At 41.2% G+C, this 25,049-nt stretch overlaps 1 protein-coding gene and 1 long non-coding RNA gene across 2 annotated transcripts in view; one reads left to right on the top strand and one right to left on the bottom strand.

The window, feature by feature from the left end:
- Positions 1-22,007, top strand: part of LOC110526115 (dickkopf-related protein 4) — a 45,525-nt gene extending 23,518 nt beyond the window's left edge. The window contains exons 3-4 of the mRNA XM_036980392.1: positions 19,934-20,015; positions 20,126-22,007. Of these exons, the coding sequence (XP_036836287.1) occupies positions 19,934-20,015; positions 20,126-20,343 (300 nt within the window). The 3' untranslated portion in view covers positions 20,344-22,007. The remainder of the gene's footprint in view (positions 1-19,933; positions 20,016-20,125) is intronic.
- On the bottom strand, positions 25-7,785 carry LOC110526117. The gene is made up of 7 exons (XR_005052154.1): positions 4,843-7,785; positions 3,752-3,920; positions 2,379-3,372; positions 1,183-1,216; positions 665-725; positions 355-450; positions 25-259 (listed from the first exon to the last, which is right to left on the bottom strand). It is a non-coding gene; the product is annotated as an uncharacterized LOC110526117 (long non-coding RNA).
- Positions 22,008-25,049: the final 3,042 nt, after the last annotated feature.

Below are 25,049 nucleotides of genomic sequence, written 5' to 3'. Positions count from 1 at the left end.
AAATTGACCAGTACATCCAGCATTTCGGGCAGTCTGCCCCTGCACACACACATTCACACAGACACTAACACTGATTCACACAACCCCCATAGGCTTACATGAGAACTTATTTTCTGAGTGACTAGACTTTTATATATTGATAATTGATAGATAGGAACAAATAGAAGTAACCAGGAGAGGATCAACGAAAACCTACCTTCACGTTTTGTTAAATTGGTGCCAATAAGGTAAGAAATGCTTGCTGGTAGGAAAGCCATACCTACAAATCAAACGCAAAACACTGTCAAACAAAGGAAGGAGTATTTAATCCATAGGATTTACTGGAAAGAAAAAAAACGTGACGCAAAAACGTACCAAGCAGTCATTTGGGAGAGCACATGGTCTGCATCATCCAGATGGGAAGTGTGGGCTCCAGAATGGCAACTCCCATGTTGGCGAAGCACAGAGAGCCTGAAACCAAAGCACCAAGGTCAGCTCACTTCTGTTTTACGACTATGCCTGCATCCCAAATGGCAATGTAATCCCTATTTAGTGCACTACTTCACCCATAAGGCCTGGTCAAAAGTAGTGCACTAACAGGGAATAGATTGACATTAGGGACATTTCCTCTGTGTTTAGCCTTACTCTTTGGTTTGTTATTCTGACAGTCAAGTCCCAGACTCACCTGCACAAATTAGAATGTAGGGGTCCTTCAGTAGGGTCAGCAAAGGAGTGCCATCTACACTCTGTAAGTTAATGTGAAATGTTAAGCCGGAGGAGACAGGAAAAATGTCTTGTTTTTTCTAGCGTGAGGGAGGAGACCTCTGAAATGTCAACATTATAAAATAAGACAACGTGTAATTTAATGCAATGGTGGCTTCTGTTCGGTGCATCTTAAACGACACTGATTGGTACACACTCTGGCTCAATCCGAATTTGTATTTCCGCGGTTCCTCACACCCTAGCTCCTCGCCTTCTAGTCTATAGTATTGGAAGAGAAGGTCCAAAGTCCCTCCCCAGGCCTTCTTCTCTAATGGTTTTGTGAAAGAGGTGGGAGATAGCATTTGAGGACTCAAGGAAAGATGAATTGAGATAAAGCCCCATTTTTTGATTTGATCAAGTCAGTTATGTTCATTTTGTGGCTGGGTTACATTTATTTTTTAAATCTTTTATCTTGAAAGAAAAGGTGAAAAGTATACTCACATCTGGTGAAATCTTTGATGGCAGAGATGTAACACTGTGTGTTTAGAGAGTCAGTCAGTTGGCATTAAGGAACATTCCTAGAATATACCTTGTCCTCTCCGAACAATACAAACAGCTTGCCTGTCTAAACTGTTCATTCTGACTGGTAGCCACAACAGATAATCTGGTAACACTTGACATTAGTGTTCTTATTACTGTGTATCATGTAATTACAGTGTAACAACAAGTATAGTAATTTCCCATATTACACTGTACCTAACCATAACCCTAACGTTGGCCTGACCCTAAGCCTAAGTAATGCAAAGTACATTATAAGTACAGACTTTACTGTACAAGTGTAATGATAATTGTTATTGCTCATTATTACACTGCACTGAGTAATTACAATACTTCTTACACTGTAATTACAGGAATAATTACACTGTAATAAGGTCACTGTAATGTAAAGTGTAACAGATAAACGGAAATACTGAAATACTGCCAGAAAGGCCAAGATCAAGAAAGGAGCAGTCTTCCCCACAAATGAATACATCACACTTCCAAATGGCGCTCCAACTGTCAAAGACATTTTCAAGAAAAAGTCCTTGATTATACATGTATTCCACATTATGATTTCACATTTGGCATATGTTAGTGTAAGATACGTTTCGTCGTAACCATTTGCTATTTAGCAGATGCTTTTATCCAAAGCATCTTACAGTAGTAATGTGTGCATACAGTACAATTTCGTATGGGTGGCCACAGTGGTAATTGACCGCACAACTTACAAGTGCCATGCTCTACCAACTGAGCCACACAGGACCACCAGGATCTGCTCCTTTCTTAATCTAAGCCTTTCTGGCAGTATTTCACACCGTTACACTGTTGTCTCTAACTTCTTGCCCTTTGTGCTGTTGTCTGTGCCCAATAATGTTTGTACCACGTTTTGTGCTGCTACCGTGTTGTGTTGTCATGTGTCGCTGCCTTGCTATGTTGTTGTCTTAGGTCTCTCTGTATGTAGTGTTGTGTTGTCTCTCTTGTTGTAATGTGTGCTTTGTCCTATATTTATATTGTATTTTTTTATTTTTTTTTATCTCAGGCCCCCGTCCCGCCTTTTGCCTTTTGGTAATCTGTCATTGTAAATAAGACTTTGCCCTTAACTGATTTGCCTAGTTAAATAAAGGTCAAATAAAAAATAAAAAAGGGGAGTAACTCACCGAGAACCTCCACGGCCAGTCCACCCAGTGCGATCCCCATAGCTACGCCTCTCTCCTCATTACTTGTGTACACACTGGCCAACATTCCCAGTCTTACGGGAGAAGACATGCTTTTCACTTAGACGTTAAGATGCTCGGACAAAATGGTTCATATTCTATTACAACACTGGGGAGGTTTTTGTGAAACACAGGAGGAGAAAGAGGAACCAATTCCCTGAAGAGAGCGAGCAAAAAACAACAAGGAGCATGCACATGAGAAGGCAAACACTGACAACCACAGGACACAACCTCCGTTACCATGACTGCACTGTGGTAAGATAAAATCAAATCTAAAGATGACGCAATTGGAGTTGTGAAACAGTCATGGTATGTATATTAGAGATCACTACCTCAATTATATCTCATTATCAACTGTGTGTAACAAGTTAGAAGTGTGTGTCAGTGTCAGGCACACATACTTATTGTTGAAACAAACATGATGATAAAGACAGCAAACATTGGTATGTGATGTCCAACTCTTGAGGGAAAAGATAAGGATAAGATTAGAACCAGTGTGTATTGTATTTAATCATTTTCAATAAATGCAAAGTTGAACACTGTCCTAGCTAGCTGTGATTTTGTCACACACACAAAAACACTTGCTGTGAAGCCAGAACATGAACCTGTTGGTCAGGGGACCCACGAAGGGATTGATCAGAAGCTGCACCAGAGCCTTGGAGGCAAAGAGGAGTCCCACACGAACATTCTCCTTGTCCAAGAAGGCACTGTCCTCCTGGCATGTGCTGCCTTTCACCTGGCTGGAGTTTCTGGAGATGTTGAAGAGGAGGGCCTCAGACAGGTTGCTCTCAGAGCAGCTGATGCTGTAGGAAGTGTTGTCGTATAAGGAGTGGACTGAGGTCAATGTGAAGCCCTCCTCAGAGAGCCTCTGCATGCTGGATGAAGGTGTCCTGTGTAGGGGGATCCAGGGCATGTAAAAACGTTGGGATGATGGGCACTGCGAGAGAGGAGAGACGACACATTTGGGTTTGTGGGAGACTGTGCACTTTAAAAGGCAGGCGAAAGGAAAGGAGGGAACCCTTTTGTCTCAGTGCCGGGGAGGCACAGTGGATCTACTCCATGAGGGGGAATGTGGTCGCGCTGCTCTCTGTCAACCCAAGTTATTCTCTGTGGGGTCTAGATGTCAGGCCAGTTAAAGGCAAATGCTATGGTCACGCTAGCTGCATTGTTGGCCCTGCAGCTAAATATTAAAATGGGTGACGTGCCTTTTTCAATACAAATATCACTATCCAATCTAAGGTACACAACTACATGCACATTTTAAAGTGTGTGTATGTGTGTACGTGTGCGTGTGTGTGTGAGTTGTCTGGACTCACCGACAACAGTAAGCAGCATGTTATCCAGTAGCAGGGCAACACACACGACCACCAGCACCAGTCTGGAGGAGCTTCTGCTCTGTCGTAGCAACTCTCGCGCCCACACCAAGGGGTTGAACAGCGACATAGCTCTCCACGTTCCCTGGGACAATAGCTACAGAACAGTTCCCTTTTTTTGGATAAGAAACAGATATGTTGATATTTAAAACATATTTGAAAATATTAACATTTGATTACCAATTTAGTCACAAGAAGGTCTCCACTGTGTCTGTATTATCGTTACACCACTACATTTGAGTTTGTCCTAAACTAACTACACACAAACTACACTCTTAGAAAAAAGGGTTCCAAAAGGGTTATTTGGCTGTCCCCATAGGAGCATGCTTTTTGGTTCCAGGTAGAACCATTTTGGGTTCCATTTTGGGTTCCCTCTGTGGAAAGGTTTTTTACATGGAACCAAAAAAAGTTCTACCTAGAACCAAAAAGGGTTATTAAAATGGTTTTCCTATGGGGACAGCTGAAGAACCCTTTTAGGTTCTAGATTGCACATTTTTTTCTAAGAGTGCTGTCGTAATGTTGTATTGATTAATGTGACGACTGCTGCTCATTGAATGATTAACGGTTAATTACGTGATGAAATGAATCAGGTAATTATTAACTCATTAACCTGGTGCACAATGGGAGGGTTTTGGCTTTATTGAGTTTCTACTTTCCAAATTAACTCAAAGAATATCAGAATATCGATTTTACAACAGTTGCTAATTAATTAATTTCCTTTACAGTCTCATTCTGAACGTCGCATAATTCGGGAATTCGCGAGTCTCACTAATTCGCGAGTCTCACTAAATAAGTCAATACCACACCAATTGAGCTGATCATTTATTTACTAACAAGCTAAAATGATAATATAAGATACATAAACACACAGTCTAGGCTATTGATTAGAACTTAGTACAATGAAACAGGTTCCTAGCAGGCCAACACAATATGACACGTGTTACAAAATGTGGATTTCAAAAGAGAGAGAGAGTGTGCACGAGAGAAAACCGCACTTGGGTACAGTTGTCAACGATGCTTATTTGAACCCTAACCTTGCCCCGAACTGCCGCTCTAATGGGTCAGAATATAATGATGTAATTCAGTTTTGAACGTCTCTGATGGGGTGCCTCTTCGTGGACCGCGTTCTGACTTCTCTGATGACAGCACACCTTCGGTTGCCAGGTGTAACTCTCTGTTTGTCCTCACGATGTCAGTGTCCTTACTCTTAGTGGAATGTTTCCTCGTCCTTGCTCTGAAAAGGGTTCTTCAGAGGACGGCTAATCAGCCGTGGAGATGGTTCCAGTGTGGGAATGAAAGTAGTTGAGACACACGATTCCTTGGAGAGTGGTGACCCGGTGGTCCTGCTTGAATTCACCCTCTTAGACACAGTTACTCATCCGTAGCATAGATTGTAAAAAGGTTTTGTTGGTCAATTTCTTCAACAGATGATCAGGTCTGTATAATTATCAAACATACATTAGTATTGGAAAGGAAACACAGACTCGTTGTTTAAGTATTAGAATACTCCTATAGTAATACAATTGTGTGCAGAAGTTGGTACAGAGTACAGTACATAATAGCTCTCCCCAGGTTGTGCAAAATGTCTAAGACATCCTGTAACTCATGGAGCCTCTCCCAGTCCTCCTTGCGTGAGTTTCCCTGACAACAACATTTTAATAAATCTAACCTCCCCCTGACAGCAGCAACCATCTTATCAGCAATTAAAAGCTCAGAAGTGGGTTGACAGAAACTTGACCTTCCATCACAAGTATAGAGTCATAACAAGGTGAACGAGTCCAAGCATCTTCTGACAGGTGGCTGTTTTCATCAGGCTTGCGGCAGCCTTGTGTTTTCAGAACCTCAGATAACCATGGTGGGTCCCAGACAGGAGGAGTATGAACGTACTGTAGGCGGTTTCAGTCTTCTGATAGTGTCTGAAGGGCACAACACTCGAAACAGGTTTTAACACACACACACACAGAGTTTATCATAGCACAATATATTAACCCTTTAAAAGGTATGAGGCCTTGGTTTAACCCTCTTCAGGTTCCTTTGTCTTCTTCAACCTTGTGTTGAATTTTAGGTATGCAACTAATTCGGACATTGGCTGGAGCTCGTGGTTGCTTAGTCTGCTATATTAGCTCTGAACTCATGTGTTTTATACCCTCGGGTCAGAAATTGGCGTTTCCACCTTTAGGGCAAGTTCTCTGGTCGTAACTAGCTACGATGCAAGGTCTGGATTTTACTCAGATCCAATTTAGACAACTAACTTCACATTACATCTTTACAAATACATTCTCTTTGATCTGGACATTTTCCACACAACGTACAGTATGCAAACCTCAAGTACATGAGTGTGAAAACTCTTCAAGTTATAATGTTTTCGTTATAACGTCGTCATTTAACTTTTAATAACATAACAAAAATGACACTCATATCATTTCATATTCCATCTATTGCCACGAAACATATTGTCCCAAAGTCCATTTATTACATGTTACTGTTCAGAGGTAGATTCTCCATAGGCCCATCATACATTCCATCCCTCCATACTGAGAGGACAAAGGGGATTTTGTCTGCTGCCTTAAGATTTACAATGGGTGGGAGGTGTAATGAAACCCCCCACCTCCATAACTCTCTATCTCTCTCCCGCTGGTGGGTGTGAGAGATATCGCTGTAGGATTATGGTCTACGGTAACCTGACCCGAACAGGCCAGTCATGACAGTGTACATCAGGTTTACTCTTTTCATCTCAAAATATAAAACTGCAATAGTAACTGATCTGAAGGGGTCTCATCTCTCTGTGTGTATTACCTCTAATGTTACCTTTCCCTGACCTGCAGCTACCACTAATGCACCATCCGTTTCAATTTAATAAGCTGGGATGCCCAGCCAGGGCTACTTTAATTGTGGTAGCTAATGGAGTGAGCTGGTGGCTGCTGCCTGGATGGTCAGGCATGGTATTTCTGGAGAGACATTTGGCTCTGAGGATGGTGTTTTTGTCTCTCAGCAATAGGATTAGACTTCCTCCAGGGCCCTCTCAGAGCCCTGCCTGCTGTGTTCTGTTCTGATCAAGGTCAAGTGTAGCCTGCTTGCCTGCTGTGGTGCTCAACTGTAAATAAGGACTGGTCCATATTTCAAACATACGTTTGATCGCACAGCTCCGTCCTTTCTCCTTACAGAACATGCTAGTCAACAACAAGTGTCCGCTCCCTCTCTCCAGCGCTTGGCGTCGCCGGTCTGCTAACCACCGGCCCTGGCAACAATCATTACGCACACCTGGTCATCATTATCTCCTTGATTACTCACCCTTTATTTAGCCCTCAGTTGACAGCAGTTACTAGGTAGTATTGTTTTCTCTCACGTTCTGTACGCTTCTCACATTTTGTCAATCTGCTTCGATTCATTATTAAACTCACCTTCTGCACCTGCCCCTGACTCCCAGCATATTACGTTACACCAATCTGCTATGAAAATCACAATACTTTCCAGTAATAGAGGTGAATATGCATTAAGTTGATCATTTCTGAACATCAGGTTTGCATATAGCTTACTCTTACCTTCAGGCATTATTATGACGCATCATATATCCTTTGGTTACCATGCATAACTGGTGGGAACAAAGCAATGGGTAACATTACAATTCAGGTTTGAGTCATATTCCATTCATTATTTGGAGTGCTTTAATGATTACAGAACAAACTAAAATGAACATTTATACGATTGATTAGCCTCACCCTTCATCAATTTTAATTAGGCCTATAGAAAAGTATCGAGCATCCCTAGAGTCCAACATTTTTTGTTTACTTTTTAGTGATGTCCAATTGGTAGTTAGTCTTGTCCCATCTCTGCAACTCCAGTACGGACTTGGGAGAGGCAAAGGTCGAGAGCCATGCATCCCCCCAAGCATGACCCTGCAAAGTTGCACTGCTTCTTGACACACTGCTTGCTTAACCCAGAAGCCAGCCACACCAATGTGTCAGAGGAAACACAGTACAACTGGTGACCGTGTCAGCGTGCATGTGCCCGGCCCACCACAGGAGTAGCTAGAGTGCAATGGGACAAGGACATCCCGGCCAGCCAAACCCTCCCCTAACCCGGACGACGCCGGGCCAATTGTGCGTCGCCTCATGGATCTCACGGGCGCAGCTGGCTGCGACACCGCCCGGGATCAAACCCGGATCTGTAGTGGCGCCTCAAGCAATACAGTGCCTTAGAGTGTTGCGCCACTCGGGAGGCCTAGAGTGCAATTTGACCTGAGCCAAGACATCTTACCTTCAGATGCATCCTGCAGATCCACAATGGGTACAAGTGGTCAACTCACCCTCCTGTTGCTCTATTTAAGTCCTGCTGTAACCTTTTTTCATAAGTTAGTCACTCTATGTCTTACCCCTCACACAAGACACAGCCACCTCACAAACACACACATACACACTCCCTGGCCTGAGCTCGCTCTGCGTCATAAGGGGAAACAATTATCTACATCTGCTGCTCTTTATTGAGAGGGGTGAGGGGCTGTATAACCCGAGGCTGGTGTTGTTCGCAATAAGCTTTATCTGCCATCTCACCCAAATGGACCCTTTTCAAACTGTGGAGCAACCTTTTCAGCAGGCCTGTTTACATTTCATCTTTGTCCAATGGGCTCTGTCAACAGGTGCCTGTTGTGCCAGCGTACCAGGAGGAGAGTCTTGTAAACTGTTAACAAAAGGCAGCACATCCACTTCTCACTGTGTACACCTCCGAACCTGCTGCTGGGAAACCTGGAGCCCCTGTTTGTTCACTGCTTGACATGCAAATGTAATATTTTCAAATGGTAAAATTGGTCCAATCAAAACATGTCGGATTTTATGAATTATGAAATCCACACTCCCCTCTAAAAGTACCATGTGAATCTAAGAGGGATAACTCCTCTATACCTTGAATTATTTGCTTTGTATAAATGATAGTCATGTACTGTTACTATATTTCTGTCAGCTTGAAATGTACTTACTACTAGTAGAATTAGTGGTGTGAAGGTTTTTATTGGAGTAGGGAGTACAGGCCCCTCTCTATATTTTCCACTTATGTTTTGATAGCTGAAATTCACCTGGAACTGAGCAGGTGCCATCTCCTACTAGCTCGAGGGTAGGTTTTTAAAAAGGCAGACCTGAATCAAACAGCCTGGACCAATGCATGTTCACTCTCCCTGTGTGCACATGTATACACATCATGTAAAGAGAGAGAAAGAGACAAATAAAAATCTAATTGTATTATTCAGAATACAGCATGTGTAGACTTTAACGGAAAATGCTTGCTTACAAGCCTTTCCCAACAAAGTAGAGTTTTAAAAAAACAACAGTAAACATCATCAGTAAATGCATGAGAATAGAGACCGATGTACTGAATTTCATGACTTTAGGCTAAGTGGGGTGAGGGGCATGACATTTAAAAGTTTGCATCTTCAATCACTCATCATAGCGCCTCGTTATAGCGCCTCCATCTGGCCAATCAGTGTCATTTTGTAAATGCCGCATTACTATTGCAAAATGCAGCATTCACCCTAGTTGAATCAAAATTGGTGCCTGTGCTAACGGAGATATCACATGTGATGCATGTACTAACAAACTAACATACTAATGGACGGAGACAGATAAACAGTCCCCTCCCCAATTTATTGTGAGGGAAAATAAGATAAGAAAAAAGTCTAATAGTAACTAACACAAGAGGAACAAAAATGAAGCTGTATACAGGGAGTACCAGTGCCATATCACTGTGCAGAATACTAGGTATTTGAGGTAAATATGTACATAAAGGTTGGGTAAAGTGACTAGGCATCAGGATAGATAATAATAAGGTATTTGAGGTGGATATGTACATGAAGACAAGGTAAAATAACTAGGCATCAGGATAGATAATAATATGAGTAAAATAAAGAGCAGCATATGATTGTGAAAGTGTGTGTGTGTGTGTGTGTGTGTGCGCGCATGCATGCATGCATGCATGCATGTGTATGGCATGGGTATGCATGTGTGTTATGTGTGTGTGCGTATGTAGTGTATGTGAATGTGTGTGGGTTTGTGTGAGAGTGTCAGTGTAATGTGTGTGAGTGAGTGTATATACAGTGCATTCGGAAAGGGAAGACCTCCATAAAATGGACAAAAATGAATGGCTACTTATTGGCAGTGGACGATCCATATACACAATAGCAAATACCACTCAATTGGGTGGCAATTGGTCAAAAACATATTGCAAGTGGAATATGTCAAATGCCGGGTGAAATATACAAAAAATCACAAAGGGGGCGAGTGCGCTCCACTATAAGATTCTATATGGGAAATAATCAGAAAGTCAGGACTCAAGGGTGAAATCTTCAAAAATCTATTTTTTTTGTTGTCAATTATACATATGTAGGAAGCGTATGTATATAGATTTGTCTTATTTTATGTGAGTTTGTCCATAAGGCCTATGTTTTTTCCATTTGCCATATATGATCAAAGGAAGTTGGCTTCTGAACCCAAAAGTCAGTTAACCATGTTCAAATGGCATATATAAGTATTGCTTGAGGGTAGGGGGCTATACTGGTCTGTACCTGGAGGGCATGGGGCTATACTGGTCTGTACCTGGAGGGTAGGGGGCTATACTGGTCTATATCTGGAGGGTAGGGGGCTATACCTGGAGGGTAGGGGGCTATACTGGTCTGTACCTGGAAGATATGGGGTTATACTGGTCCCTTATGTAGGAAAGTATTCAGACTCCTTGACTTCTTCCACATTTTGTTACGTTACAGCCTTATTCTAAAATGGATAAAATCGTTTCCCCCCCTCATCTACACACAATGTCCTATAATGACAAAGCAAAAACAGTTTTTTAGAAATGTTATCTAATTTATAAAAATTCTAAAACAGATATATCACAGTTGTATAACTATTCAGACCCTTTACTCAGTACTTTGTTGAAGCACCTGTGATGGAAAAAGTTTTGGGGTGCTTTTCTAATAACCATTTCTGTGTTCATGCAGGTGACTGATTGAACGTGCCTGGGAGGAATCCTCACTATCAGTATCTGCAATTTTGGCAGAAAACGAAACGGATATCTCAGTTTCAAGGTCTCAGCTTGGTGAGAAGAAGCCTCATGAGGTATTGCTCGGTCACACGCATGAACCAAACGTTAATTAATTATGAATTAATTATGAATAAGGAATAAGCTAAATCATGCAAATATAACTTGTCTTTGTAAGCAGTATATAAGAGAACTAAAAGGGACTGCCCCGGCGGAGCTCACTTCAGACCGATGCAATATGCATCTAAGTTTAATTGTGACCTGTCCAGCTTGCTGTTAATATAGAATGATTCATTTAAGATTGACTTCAAGTATCCCCTGTGTAGAATTTCCACAGCACACCTTTGGCAGCGATTACAGCCTGGAGTCAGGCAGAGTGAACAGTCTATGTCTTGGGTGGCTGAAGTTGTTGATCATTTTTCAGGCCTTCCTCCGACATGGCCTGATATAGAGGTCCATGATGGCATGGAACTCGGCCCAAGTGATGTACTGGGCTGTCTGCATCCCCCTCTGTAGTGCTTTGAGGTGAAGGGCGGTGCATTTGCCATACCAAGCGGTGATGCAGTGAAGATGCTCTTGATGGTGCAGCTGTATACATTTTTGAGGATCCAAGGGCCCATGCCAAATCTTTTCAGACTCCTGAGGTGGAAGAGGCGCTATTGTGCCCTCTTCACAACTGTTCGGCTATGTGTGGACCATGTTAAGTCCTTAGTGATGTGGACACCAAGGAACTTCAATCTCTCAACCCACTCCACTCCAGCTCTGTTGATGTGGAAGGGGGCGTGCTCTTCTTTCTTTTTCCTGCAGTTCAGAATTAGCTCTTTGGTCTTACTGATATTGAGCGAGAGGCTGTTGTCCTGGCACCACACTGACAAGTTGAATCGTGTCATCAGAAAAGTATGTGGTTGAACGCAGAGGAGTAGTCTACAAACATCATTCTTAAACAGTTATATCCCCTCTTTTCCAGGTGGGAGAAAGCAGGGTGAAGTGCAATTGAGATTGCATCATCTGTGGATCTGTTGGTGCGGTATGCGAATTGGAGTGGGTCCAGTGTTTCTGGCATGATGGTGTTGATGTCTTTTATGACCAGCCTTTCAAAGCACTTCATAATTACAGATGTGATTGCTATGGGACGATAGTCATTTAGGCAGGTTACCTTGGAGTTCCTGTGAACAGGGACAATGGTGATCAGCATGAAACATGTTGGGATTATAGACTGGGAGAGATTGAAAATGTCCATGAAGTCGCTTGCCAGCTGGTCTGCGCATGTTCTGAGAACGGGCCCTGGTATTCCATCTGCAGCCTTGCAGGTGTTAACCTATTTAAAAGTTTTACTCACATCAGCCACGGAGAGCGAAATCACACAATCGTCCGGAACAAAAGAGGCTTTCATGCAAGACTCAGTGTTGTTTTTCCTCAAATCGAGAATGAAAGGCATTTAGCTTGTTTGTGAGTTCTGCATCACTGGGCATCTCACAGCTGGGTTTTGCACATCCAACTAGCATTGGAGCCTGCGTAATTGTATTCCACCTTCCATCTATATTGAGAGAGAGCATGTTTGGAATGGTACAATCAGGGTAATGGTCTTATGATATGGAAAGCCAGCACAGAAGAAAAATCAATCCTTGCAGAGAAGCACAAGAACTTGAACTTAACTTAGTTTTCCCAAATTAGCTACCTGGCCCGCCACAGGGGTCGCTATCAACGTTTCCCTTTACAGTGGGAATTGTCATCGAATTAGCTCAATATTAGCCACATTCAATGAAACATACCAAAACTAACTTTGCAAGAGATTTTGTTGCAGGTAGAGCGCATACCCATACTCTACACAGACAAGTGCGCCATAACCAATCAGAGCTGCAGTAGGCATATATGCAAATAGGCCATTGCCATATATGGATTTGTGCCACTGGACTGTTTTACAGCATGAGCAGTTGTGATTATTATGCGCTTGATTTGAGATCAAAGGGAGAGCTGCATGTAGTCATGTGTGCACATTTGTTCATATTCCTAGTTAATGAGTTATTAGCCCAGTGGTAGATCATTTATAGTCAGCAATGGGGGAGTGGGAATACTAATACTAATTCCTTTCATTTTGTAAAGTGGTTTCTTGCATCAAACAACATAACAAAATGTTCAGTCACCTCCTTGTCTGAAGGACAAGTGGATAAATAAGGTTCATGTGAAGGCCTGCATGTGTTTTTCAAAAGTCTCATGGAATGTCGGCCTACATTGAGCACTAAATTGGCTATTACTGTAGGCTGAATGATAGAACCGCTATTTCCTTGTTAACATGTTATGCAATTCTTTTTTTCCGTAGTTTTTTAACTGTAAGCCACTCTGGTAGGCCTACATTATGATCAAATAGCAACAGTAGCCTACTTGGTCACTGTTAAAACAATAAATGAAAGCGGGTACAGCCTCGGTGTTCTCAGTAAACTCATGCTAGAAGGTGCACAGACATTTAACAAGGTTTACGTTTGCTCTCAGCAGATCTGACATTTTCTCAGTGCCAAAAGATATTAGAGGGAACATGGCTCCCGTATCCCATTATATTAGGCTACATGTATTCCTGGGCTATATCAGCCGATAGGCTAGACGAAGTTGGAGATACTTGCACTTTAGCTACGTTTAATAGCCTACCCTTTAGGAGTGGGACGATAACTGCTTTTCCGGCCATGCATAGGTTATCGCCTACTCTATTTAGCTGAGACCACATGAGCACCTGATCTCTCACGTATGGCTACTGAACACAGATCAGCAAGAATGATAAGAGTGGACACTTGCACTTTCTCTTGAGCTATGTTTTGTATATAGGATCAGGGGCGGAGCCAGAGGGGTGCCCGGGGTGGCACTGGACCCCCCTGACATCTGATTGGCCACACCGGGTGTCACCTCAAAATGTAATTTGCTACTGGATGTTTGATGCTGATTTACATCTAGTTTCACCTCTTGTTGAAAGAAGCATTTATTTTGACGTTTTCAAATTCGAAGACAAGGAAGAGAGAATATTAACGTTGTTTGCAAGATACAGAAGAATAAGAATAAGACGAACAGACAGAAGAAGATAGAATATTTACACAGGCTCTTTTCGCGATTGGCGAAAGCATCATATTTGAAGTACGTTTTAAGGTTTAGCATCGGATTTAGGTTTCCTGAACAACTTTTATGAAAGTTGAGTCTTTGTGTAAGTTAACGTTAGACCTTTGATAAGAGAGACCGGCTCCCAATTTAGCCTAACATTATGTTTACATCTGTGCTAGTTATACACGCATATACAGTGCAGTGTCGTAAGTTACAGTATATGAATGTTTAGCTAATGTGGGGTAACTAGTAGGCTACAGCTGTCAGTGTTCAGCAAGTTAACATTCAGCTATTTAAATTCCATGAACTCAGTTAGATTTTGGTGCTTGAACTCAAAATGAACAATTGTTATTATCAATCTGTTAACGTTACTCAAAAGATTACCACAATTTGCAGATAGCCTGTTTGCTATCGTAAAAGTGTAAGAAGTTATAGCTAGCTAAGTTATACTGCAGAGTAGGGCTAGCCATGATCTAACTAGTAACTTAGGCTGGTAGCTGATTTTAAGGTACAGTTGTGATAATGGGGATTTGTAATTAAGATTGAGATTGGACTAAAATGTGGGTAATTGGATGCTTAGATGTAACCGTAGACTGTCTTATTTTTTTTCATAGGGTCAATTAAACATGAAAAGGAAGGGATAGATATCAGACTTATTTTTAAAGAAGCACAAACAGGTAGATCAGGTGCAAAAGGACCCCAGCCCTTGCATCACCACCGGACCCCAGAGCAGCTCTCTCTACCCGAGGCTAGTCAGAGTCAGTGTGGTCAGACTTCACAAGGACCCAGTCTACCACCACTAATGGTTGGATTCATGTGTGCTCTTGCTTTGATGGCTGTGGCATTTTTATTTTGATTATACACTAATGGTTTTTGTGTTATTTTAATGTAATAGATATATCAAGGGATGACACAGAGACCTCTGGCTCTTAGCAAGATAGTGAGCCAGAGCTGCCAGGAGATGTCATCGAGCCCTTCCCTCTAAATTACACATTTTATTTAGCAGCTGTTAGTATCTAATCTTGTGGATCCCTTAATTAGACATTTCCATGGACATAAGACACATTATTTAACGTGCGTTTCAGACATTTCAAGATCCAGAGAAGAGGGTCCTGTACAGCCGTGTTTGAAAACATTTCCCAGAACTCAGCATGGTACTAGGTAAAGGGCTTTCAACAGCTCCTGTTATAAGGACAATTCAGGGCTTGAATATTCTGTAAATCAAGATTCAACTTATTGTTTCGCCTGTAGGCATTTTTCTCTACACAATACACCTAAATCTGCCTTCACATTACAGTCAGGTTTTTGTAACTGGAAAAAGGCTCTGTTTAACGATTCTGGGTTTAAGATCCATTCGAAGGCAGAGCATCATATCAATGCTATGTATGCTTGGAATCAGCATAAAAGGGCTATTGACAGCAACTCATCAATGTTAGATGTCATAAATGACGACCGGCAAAAGAAAGTGGAGGAAAACTCTACTTACATTAAAACAATTGCAGATGTGCTCCTATTAACTGCCACTCAAAATATAGCGCAGAGAATTCATCGAGAGTCTGATGACTCTCACAACAAGGGTCATTTTTTGACAATATAGAAGAAATAGCAAAGCATGACCCCCTCACAGAGAAAAGGATGAATGCATGTGGCAATTCTAAGTACACAAGCCACCAAATCCAGAAGGAAGTTCTTGAGGGCTTAGCTGAGGTGATACAAAGTGAAATAATAAGAGAAGTAAAAGAAAGTGATGTTTTTAATGTAATTGCAGATGAAACCAAATATTTATAGAAAAAAGAACAAATGTCTTTAGTTGTGAGGTACTATTACAACAAGGGCCATCCACAAAATCTTTTTACACTTTCAGTCAGCTGAAAGCTTAGATGCAGCAGGTCTCACAAAAATGATAATTGATTGCCTTGAAAAACATGGCCTGGACTACAGAAATAATCTTGTGGGGCTAGGCTATGAGCGGAAAGCATTATGGTGTGTCTGCACAGATTAAAAACAGTGCAAGATTTACATTGGTGGGCATGCAGATACATGGCATGCCGTAATCTGAGGGACAGGCTTCCAGCAATTTTGAGAGTGCTACAGGATATTACACTTGAAAATAGTGGTGATAGATCAGTGGGGCCTTCTTTCTCATATAGATTTACATTTCATAGGGCTTTTGGTTACCTTTTGTAAAGTGCTTTGTGATGCCAAATGTCTTTCTGACATGCTCCAAACAAGCTCTCTTGACCTAGCAAGGGCTGTGGATCTAGTAGGTCTCCTACAGACACATTACAGGACAACAGAAGTGAGGGTTACTTTGGATAACTATGGAAAGAGATTGAAGAGATTGCAGAGCACTGCAAAATTAGTGTACAAACAGTGTGTAAAAGACAGCCTAAAACAAGGACAACTCATGGATGATGAGCACTGTAGGACAGAAAAATAGCGACCAAAGAGCTTCCAAAGAGCTTTCTTTTATCAGGTGCTTGACAGTCTCACAGCTGAGCTGCAGAGGCATTTTTCAAAGAAGAATTGCGAGATAATGCAAGGGGTCCAGTCTCTCAACCCAACGAGTACAACATGCTTGAATGAGGAGCCTCTGTTTGCCTTTGCTCAGACCTTTGAGTCAGATTTAGAGGACCTCAAACATCAGGTTCATCAAACCAAGCTGTTTCTTGATAGGAGAGAGAAAGGTGGAAGGGACAGACCGTCTACTCTCCTTGACTTTGTTGTGTTTCTAGAACCTTATAAAGAGGTCTTCCATGAGCTATTTTGACTTTGTAAGATTTCTGTTGACAGGTTAAGTCATCTCGGAAATCTCAGTGTTGAGTCAAGGAGGGCACACTCCCTCAACATGTATGAGTTTGTGAAACATTTTGCCAGTTCTCACCAGAACCGCAGAATTATGCTGTTTTAAATCTGCCTAGAATAATTTGGCACTTAGGCGGTCCCTCTGGTCATGATTAAAACCTGCACTGTGTACTAACTAGTACACTGACATTCTAAAATGATAAATCCAAAGGGTATCATGTCACACAGATTTAATTTGGTCTTGATTAGTCCAATTCCAAAACTTTTCTTTGCTATTAGTTAACACAATTTATATGAGCATAAATATGATACTGTAAGTTTGAAATGATGGGAACCAAAATTATTTGTATTTTTCAGGTCTGTTTCTGCTTGATACCTGGTATGTCAAATTGCAGTGTGTTTTTTTGTAAATACATTTTTTTTGTAAATAACTATGCAATTTATGTAACACACAAATGCTATCTTATCTCCTTGGTGCTAGAGCTTTATTTTGAGAAATAATTTTGGATGTTCAATACTTATAGACCCAGATTATATATTCATGAAAACAGAGGGACCCAAGTCTCACTCGTGTGTGTGTGTGTGTGTGACGCTGACTATTTATAGTATGTTAAAAAATTCTAGCGAAGTAACCCTTTTGGGCCACACTATTTGTCACATTGAAGAACTCCGGTTATGTGAATTATCACTTCTACCTCTAATCAGCAATCATAGGATTCAGTCCTGCTCCTGAGATGCCAGGTCAGGGTTACACACACATTTTCTGTCATGGTCTATGGACCCCCTGAAGTAGCCTTGGCCACCCCCTGGACAACCCATGTATAAAACTCTAGTTCCGCCACTGTATAGGATATAGGCTACCTTTCAGGAGGACGATTTTCAGACAGAGACAAAGTAATAGGTAATAAATATCTATTGAAAATGAAAAGACGCTCGCTCACTCTGTGCGCATTGCACCTTTTCCTTTTCAATGAGGATCAAATGTTTTGATTGCACCTAAACCGACGTCGGTTGGACGCCCTCCACTTCTTTCCATTATCAATACTTATTTACAGACACTGTAGTAAACTATAGTCTAGGTAACTGCCACGTGTTTCTCCGCCCATGCATAGGCAGCCCGCTCTATTTCATTAAGACCACACATATACTAGGCGCACTTGATCTTGCAGGGCCCGACTAGGATTGAAGAGGTAAGCTTATGAGAAAAAAAAGATTTTAATACAATAGGTAGGATAAGGCATACAAAGCAGAAAGATATCCGTTTCCAAATACTCTGTGGGACAACAAGACTATTTTGATTTCTCAATTCTCTGTCTGACCGCCCACTCCCAACAGCAGCATGAAAAATGACGACCGCGCTGCAATTACTTCTGTCTGGTCCTGCAGGTCCCAATGCAGCCCTCCAGCTCGAGCCATTGAAATATGCTATTTTGGGTGGGGAGAAGATTCCCAATGGGTGCAGTCACAATGACTGTTCATAGGTGATTCAATATATTCATTTAACATCACAAAAAGTAGACTCATAATATCAAAATGGACAGAATCAACCCCTCATATCAGTCCTCTGATCTAGTTATTATTATTACAGGAGTGATGGTAATGAGCTCTGACCATCAAACAGTTGACAAATCTTACATTTACTACATTTCCCCCTATAGCCTACACTAGTCTAGTTCTAAAGAGAGACGCTTACCATATGTTCCGGTTGGCCAGAATGTACCTCTAATCCATGTCAATTGATGCGTTTTGTTCAAAGAATATTTCTCATTCATTAAACATATGTTTCAAAGGGCCTCTGTGTGTTGGGAGAAGGAATTTGTGTGGATTTTGGTGTGCAATGAAAGAAGTAGAAGCTTTATGCTGTGCGGGTGGGCCGGTGTTTTCTTATTTCTTGTGTTTTTTTGTTCTACCTTAAGTTATTTTCGCTGTTTTTGATTCTTGTATTGTTGGGTTTTGTGTTTGCAATAAAGGCATTTCCCTGTACTTGTGCATGTGACATAAAAAATGTAAGCTTGAAACTTGAAACTTGAAACTTGTAGGGTTATAAGTACCAGGATACACCTGCACTGTGACTGTGGGAACCAGAGCTATCGCTCAATGCAAGCCATTTCGGTCCCCAGATCTATTTATAAGAAAAAAATGTTGGTCTGAACCGGTACCGGAACCATGCAGTTCCCTTAAACAGGGGACTTTACATCTAAGAGGTTTTTAAGGTTCAAATGTTGAAGGGTAAATGCAAGGTAGGCTTCTGCAAATGTATATTTCATGCCATTTAATCTTTTGTTTTTAAGTCTACCTTGTTATTTTCTATTATTGCATTGTTATTGATTAATGCATTTTGGGGGTTTTGAGATAGAAAGAAAGGCATTTCACTGTACTTGTGCATGTGACATTTAAACTTGACACTTGTAGTGTCATAACTGCTCTGCTCACACAAAAGTGGGTTCGTCTTCTGTATTGGAGATTTTGCAACTTATAACTGCTGGATATTATGTGTCATTTTCTTTGGTCAACAATGTGGACACCTACAATCGCTTTGCTGTTCATGTGTTCTCATTGCTGTGTGCACAGCCTCGACTTGAATATAATCCTATCCTCTAAAGAAGAGATGGATATGTTGGAACAGGTGAGAGCACCTGCAGTGGAGTGACCAGTGATGACTAGGCTACGTGTTACAGCTGTGTGGATTCAAGTGTTCAAGTGTCATTCAAGTATCTCTTTTTTTTTCAGATTGAAATATACAAGTTTTTTTGTTGTTTTTAATGCAGGTGCACCTGTACAGTGGAACAGTGGGGGTACATAATAATGTGAATTATTAAAAACTGAAAGGTTAATCCGCAGTTGAAGGGTTGGGGAGGGAGAAATGTAACCACTCTCAAATTCATAGACAAAGCTATATGCAACTACTGACATGAGATCAAAATGATAGTTTTAACCATGTTTTGAGGCTACACAGTGTTTGTTTACAATTACATTGTTTACAAACAATTGAGTAAAACAAGCTTAGCCCCTACATGTTGGGTTCTGATGGGAATAACAGTTGCTCAGGAGGCATTTATTTTATATTTTCAAGAATAAATGGCTATATCACAAATTCAAAAGTCCAAAATGTACCAATCACAGATTGCCCTTTTAAACAGAACTGCTAACATTACATAATTTAATTCTGCTGCTCTATCATGTGTAAGTGGTAATGTCGTTCCTATATCTACACAGAGAAATACCTGCAATGGATCTCAGAAAAAGAACCAGAATAAGGAAATACTTGCTCCTGTTGATGACAAAAACATAGAGAAAAGTAAGAAAGCTTGGAAAAGGATAGCCTGGTCCCAAACTGTGTGTGCTGCTTGCAACTCTTGCAGTTCTACATATCTGAGTGTGGTACTAACTGTCTTGTTCCCTCTTCAGTGGCAGAGATGGCCACATGCGTGCGCTCTGGAGACTGTGAGGCAAGGCTGTGCTGCGTCCGCTATTTAACAGGGAAACGACTCATCCCAAAGGAGGGAGAGGCCTGCGTACTGCGAGGAGGACGCTCTAAACTGCGTAGAAATCTTGAGTACTGTGACTGTGCACACGGGCTAACCTGTTGTGCCCAGGCTGAACACCCCAAGAACCAAGGAGTTTGAGGGGTATTCCCTTTTGAGGACACAAGCTCAAGTAAACAGTACAAATATGATAAAGATGATATGACATATTTTCTATTCAACAAAAAGGTTTGAAAGGATGTATATGCTTTCTACATATAGTATAATCAAATTATAAAACCACAAACTATACGATTTCACCTTCTTTATAACTGTAAATTACATATTTGTATGTTTAGTGTTAAAGAAAATGTGCATATTTTCTAAAGGTCTCACTTGATCAAAATATCTTCCCCCAACACTTTAAACATCACAAAAAGCTGTGGCTTGGTTTCCTGAACTCGTTAGGAACTCACCTTTCATCTCATATTAATAATGAAGAATTTTGAAAATTCTGAAATCCACAGCACTCTCCCCTCTAAAAGTAACATGTGAATCTAAGAGAGATAATTCCTCTATTGCTTGAATTATTAGCTTTGCATAAATGATAGTCATGTACTGTTACTATATTTCTGTCAGCTTCAAATGTACCTACTACTAGTAGAATTAGTGTTGTGCAAGGTTTTTTAGTGGGGTATGGAGTACAGGCTTCTCCACTGTGTTTTGATAACTGAAATTCACCTGGAACTGAGCAGGTGCCATCGCCTACTAGCTCGAAGGTAGGTTTTTAAAAAGGCAGACCTGAATAAAACAGCCCTAGGTGAGCTGCCTGGACCAATGCATGTTCACTCTCCCTGTGTGCACATATGTACACATCATATATGTGTTTATGAAAGAGAGAGAGAGAAACATTTGATCAAAATCCCATTTTGTTTGTCAGATGCACCAAATACAGCGTGTGTAGACTTGACCATGAAATGCTTGCTTACGAGCCTTTCCCAATGATGCAGAGTTAAAAAGTGCAAGGCAACAGTAAACAACAACAATAAAAGCAGCACCGAATTTCATGACTTTACGTCAAACGGGGTGAGGGAAATTTCAATTTCAAATGTAGCATTTTCAATCGCTTGTCATAGCACCACTATCTGACCAACCAGTGTAATTTTGTACATGCCAGATCCCTATGGGAAGGCGCATCATTCACCCAAGTTTCGTCAAAATCTTGCCAGTGCTGTTTGAGATATCGCATGTGACGAATGTACGAACGTACGGAGACAGATCCACAGAAAATAAAATAAGAAAAATACAAATAGTAACTAACACAAGAGGAACAAGAATGAAGCTATATACATGGAGTACCAGTACCATATCAATTTGCAGGGTACTAGGTATTTGAGGTAAATATGTACATAAAGGCAGGGTAAAGTGACTAGGCATCAGGATAGATAATAATCAAAAGTTATTTTAGGTAGATATGTACATGAAGGCAGGGTAAAGTGACTAGGCATCAGGATAGATAATAATAAGGTATTTGAGGTGGATATGTACATGAAGACAAGGTACAATAACTAGGCATCAGGATAGACAACAATAAGGGTAAAATAAAGAACAGACTAGCAGTAGCATATGATGATTGTGAAAGTGTGTGTGTGTGTGTGTGTGTGTGTGTGTGTGTGTGTGTGTGTGTGTGTGTGTGTGTGTGTGTGATCTGCGTGTGCTTATGTAGTGTAAGTGAATGTGTGGGTTTGTGTGAGAGTGTCAGTGTAATGTTTAAGAGTGAGTGTATATATAGTGCATATATAGTCCTGTGAGTGTGCATAAAGCCAGTGCAAGATGGGGTCAATGCAGGTCGTCCGGGAAACCATTTAATTAACTATTTAGCAGTCTCATGGCTATTTTCGCAGTCTCATGGCTTGCGGAAATAAACTGTCTCGGAGCCTATTAGTCAGAGAGAGTCGATGCTCCAGTACTGCTTGCCGGACAGTAGCAGATTGAACAGTCTATGTCGTGGGTGGCTAAAGTTTTTGGCAATTTTTCAGACATTCCTCCGACACCGCCTATTATAGAGGTCCTTGATGGCAGGGAGCTTGGACCCAGTGATGTACTCGGCTGTCCGCACCACCCTCTGTAGTGCTTTGAGGTTGAGGGCAGTGAAACTGCCATACCAAGCGGTGATGCAGCCAGTCAAGATGCTCTTGATGAAATGCAATTGAGATTGTGTCATCTGTGGATCTGTTGGTGCGGTATGCTAATTGGAGTGGGTCCAGGGTGTCTGGGATGACGGTGTTGATGTGTGTCATGGCAGGTTACCTTGGAGTTCTTGGGAACAGGGACAATGGTGGTCAGCATGAAACATGTTGGGATTACAGAGAGATTGAAAATGTCAGTGAAATTGCTTGCCAGCTGGTCTGTGCATGGTCTGAGAACGAGCCCTGGGATTCCATCTGCAGCCTTGCGAGTGTTAACCTGTTTAAAAGTTTTGCTCACATTAGCCACAGAGAGTGAGATCGCACAGTCATCCGGAACAACAGGGGCTTTCATGCAAGACTCAGTGTTGTTTTCCTCAAAGCGAGAATTATAGGCATTTAGCTTGTTTGGTAGTTCTGCATCACTGGGCATCTCACAGCTGGGGAGCGCTTTGTAGTCTGTTATCGACTGCAAGCCCTACCACATCCTACAAGCGTCAAAGGCCTGTGTAATTGGATTCCACCTTCCTCCTATATTGAGAGAGAGCATGTTTGGAATGGTAGAATCAGGGTAATGGTAAGCATATAGTTGGGTAATCTCATATTTTCCATTGATGCACAACATATCTTAGGGTATGGAAAGCCAACCCTGTCATATAGAATGCAGGGGCTCTAGCTAGAGGTCTACACGGGAACTGCAGCTTTTCATACCGCACCCGCCGACTCCCTGGCTTTCTGTCCAACTACCACTAGCTACCTGAAAAGCTGGATCCGAACCCAACCACAGTCCCACAATGTTATTTTAGGTATATGTGATGCAGCTCACTTGCGGGCCATCTTCGCAGCAATTTTGCGTCCTATAGGCAATATCAAAATGCCCCAAATAACCTAAGGAATCGGTTAAATTACCAGAGATGATCACGTGAAATGTTCCCTCTAAATTGCGCAGGGTGCGCAGCACTCCAGGGACTGCTGCACAAAAGAAAAATCTGCCCTTGCAGAGAATCATGAGAACTTGAACTTCCCACAACTTTCTAGTTTTCCCCATTAGTTAACACAATTAACGTTTCCCTTTACTGTGGGAATTGTGATCGAATCAACGTAATATTACCCATAACCAATCAGAGCTGTAGTAAGCCTATATGCAAATAGACCATTGCCATATATGAAGTTGTGCCATTCATTTTGAACTGGGCTGTTTTACAACATGAGTGGTTGAGATTATTATGTGCTTGTTTTGAGATCAAAGTTAGAGCTGCATGTAGCCACGTGTGCACATTTGTTCATATTCTTTTCTAGTTAGTGAGTTATTAGCTCAGTTATAGCTATTTTGTAGTCAGAAATGGGGGAGTGGTTTCTTCCTACAAGAGCACAAAAGTATACATTTCTAGCCATCTTTGAAAAGCAGTCAGGTCTTAAAGGGGCAGTGCCGAATAATATTAGAGGGAACATTGATCACGTGGCCCATTATTAGGCTATAACTATTACTGAGTTTTATCAGCCAATAGGCTAGAGGTATTTGTAGATACTTGCACTTTAGCTACTTTGTATACTTTTTAGGAATGGGGTGGTTTTAAGAAGGAAACACATATTGGTGATCAACAATTACTTCTAGGCAATGTAGTAAACTATAACCTAATCATATTCATTAAGAAAATTTCCTTGGAAAGATAACTGCCGTGATTTTCGGCCCATGCATAAGCTATCACCTACTCTATTCAGCTGAGACCACATGAGCACCTGATCTCTCGCTTGTGGCTACTGAATATAAAGCAGCAAGAATGATGAGAGCGGACACTTGCACTTTCTCTATGTTATGTTTTGCATATAGAATAGAATATAGGCTACCTTTTAGGAGGACAATTTGCAGACAGAGACAAATTAATAGGTAATCAATATTTATTGAAAATGAAAAGGCGCTCGCTCACTGTGTGCGCATTGCTCCTTTTCTATTTCAATGATGATTGTAAAAAATAATTACAACTCGACTCAAGTTGGTTGGGCGCCCTCCACTTCTTTCCATTATCAATACTTATTTACAAACATTGTAGTAAACTATAGTCTAATCATATTTAATGTAATTTCCTAGGCAAGATAACTGCCAAGTGAATATCCGCCCATGCATGGGCAGCCTACTCTATTTCATTAGGACCAAACATACAAGGCGCGCTTGTTCTTGCAAGCCCATCTAGGACAGAAGAGGTTAGCTACTTCACTTGAAGAAGCGAATTCTGAGATTTTGTGAATAATAATGTGCTTTGAATACAGTAAAAGGCTAACACATGCAAATGAGAAAGATGTCAGTTTCCAAATAACAAAAATATTCCAATTCCTAAATTCAATGTCTGACCACCCGCTCCCAAACGCACATTGATAAAATGACAACCGTGCCACAATGATCTCTGTCGGTACCTGCAGGTCTCAATGCAGCTCCATGCAGCCTGAAATAAGCCAATTTGGGTGGGGAGAAGATTGCCAATGGGTGCACAGTGACTGTTCATATATGATTCAATATATCGCCTGATGATATGGATGATTCAATATATTAATTTTACATCATAAAAAGTAGACTCATAATATCATGTATTTACTGTAAGCATTTATAGACAAAATGGACAGAATCAACCCCTCATATCAGTCCTCTGATCTAGTTATTATTATTACATAAGTGATATACAGTAT

This window comes from Oncorhynchus mykiss, chromosome 6 (assembly GCF_013265735.2).
Source record: "Oncorhynchus mykiss isolate Arlee chromosome 6, USDA_OmykA_1.1, whole genome shotgun sequence".
NCBI classification, from domain to species: domain Eukaryota; kingdom Metazoa; phylum Chordata; class Actinopteri; order Salmoniformes; family Salmonidae; genus Oncorhynchus; species Oncorhynchus mykiss.
The sequence above is the reverse complement of the archived record's forward strand: the minus strand, read 5'-3'. Positions and strand labels throughout refer to the sequence as shown.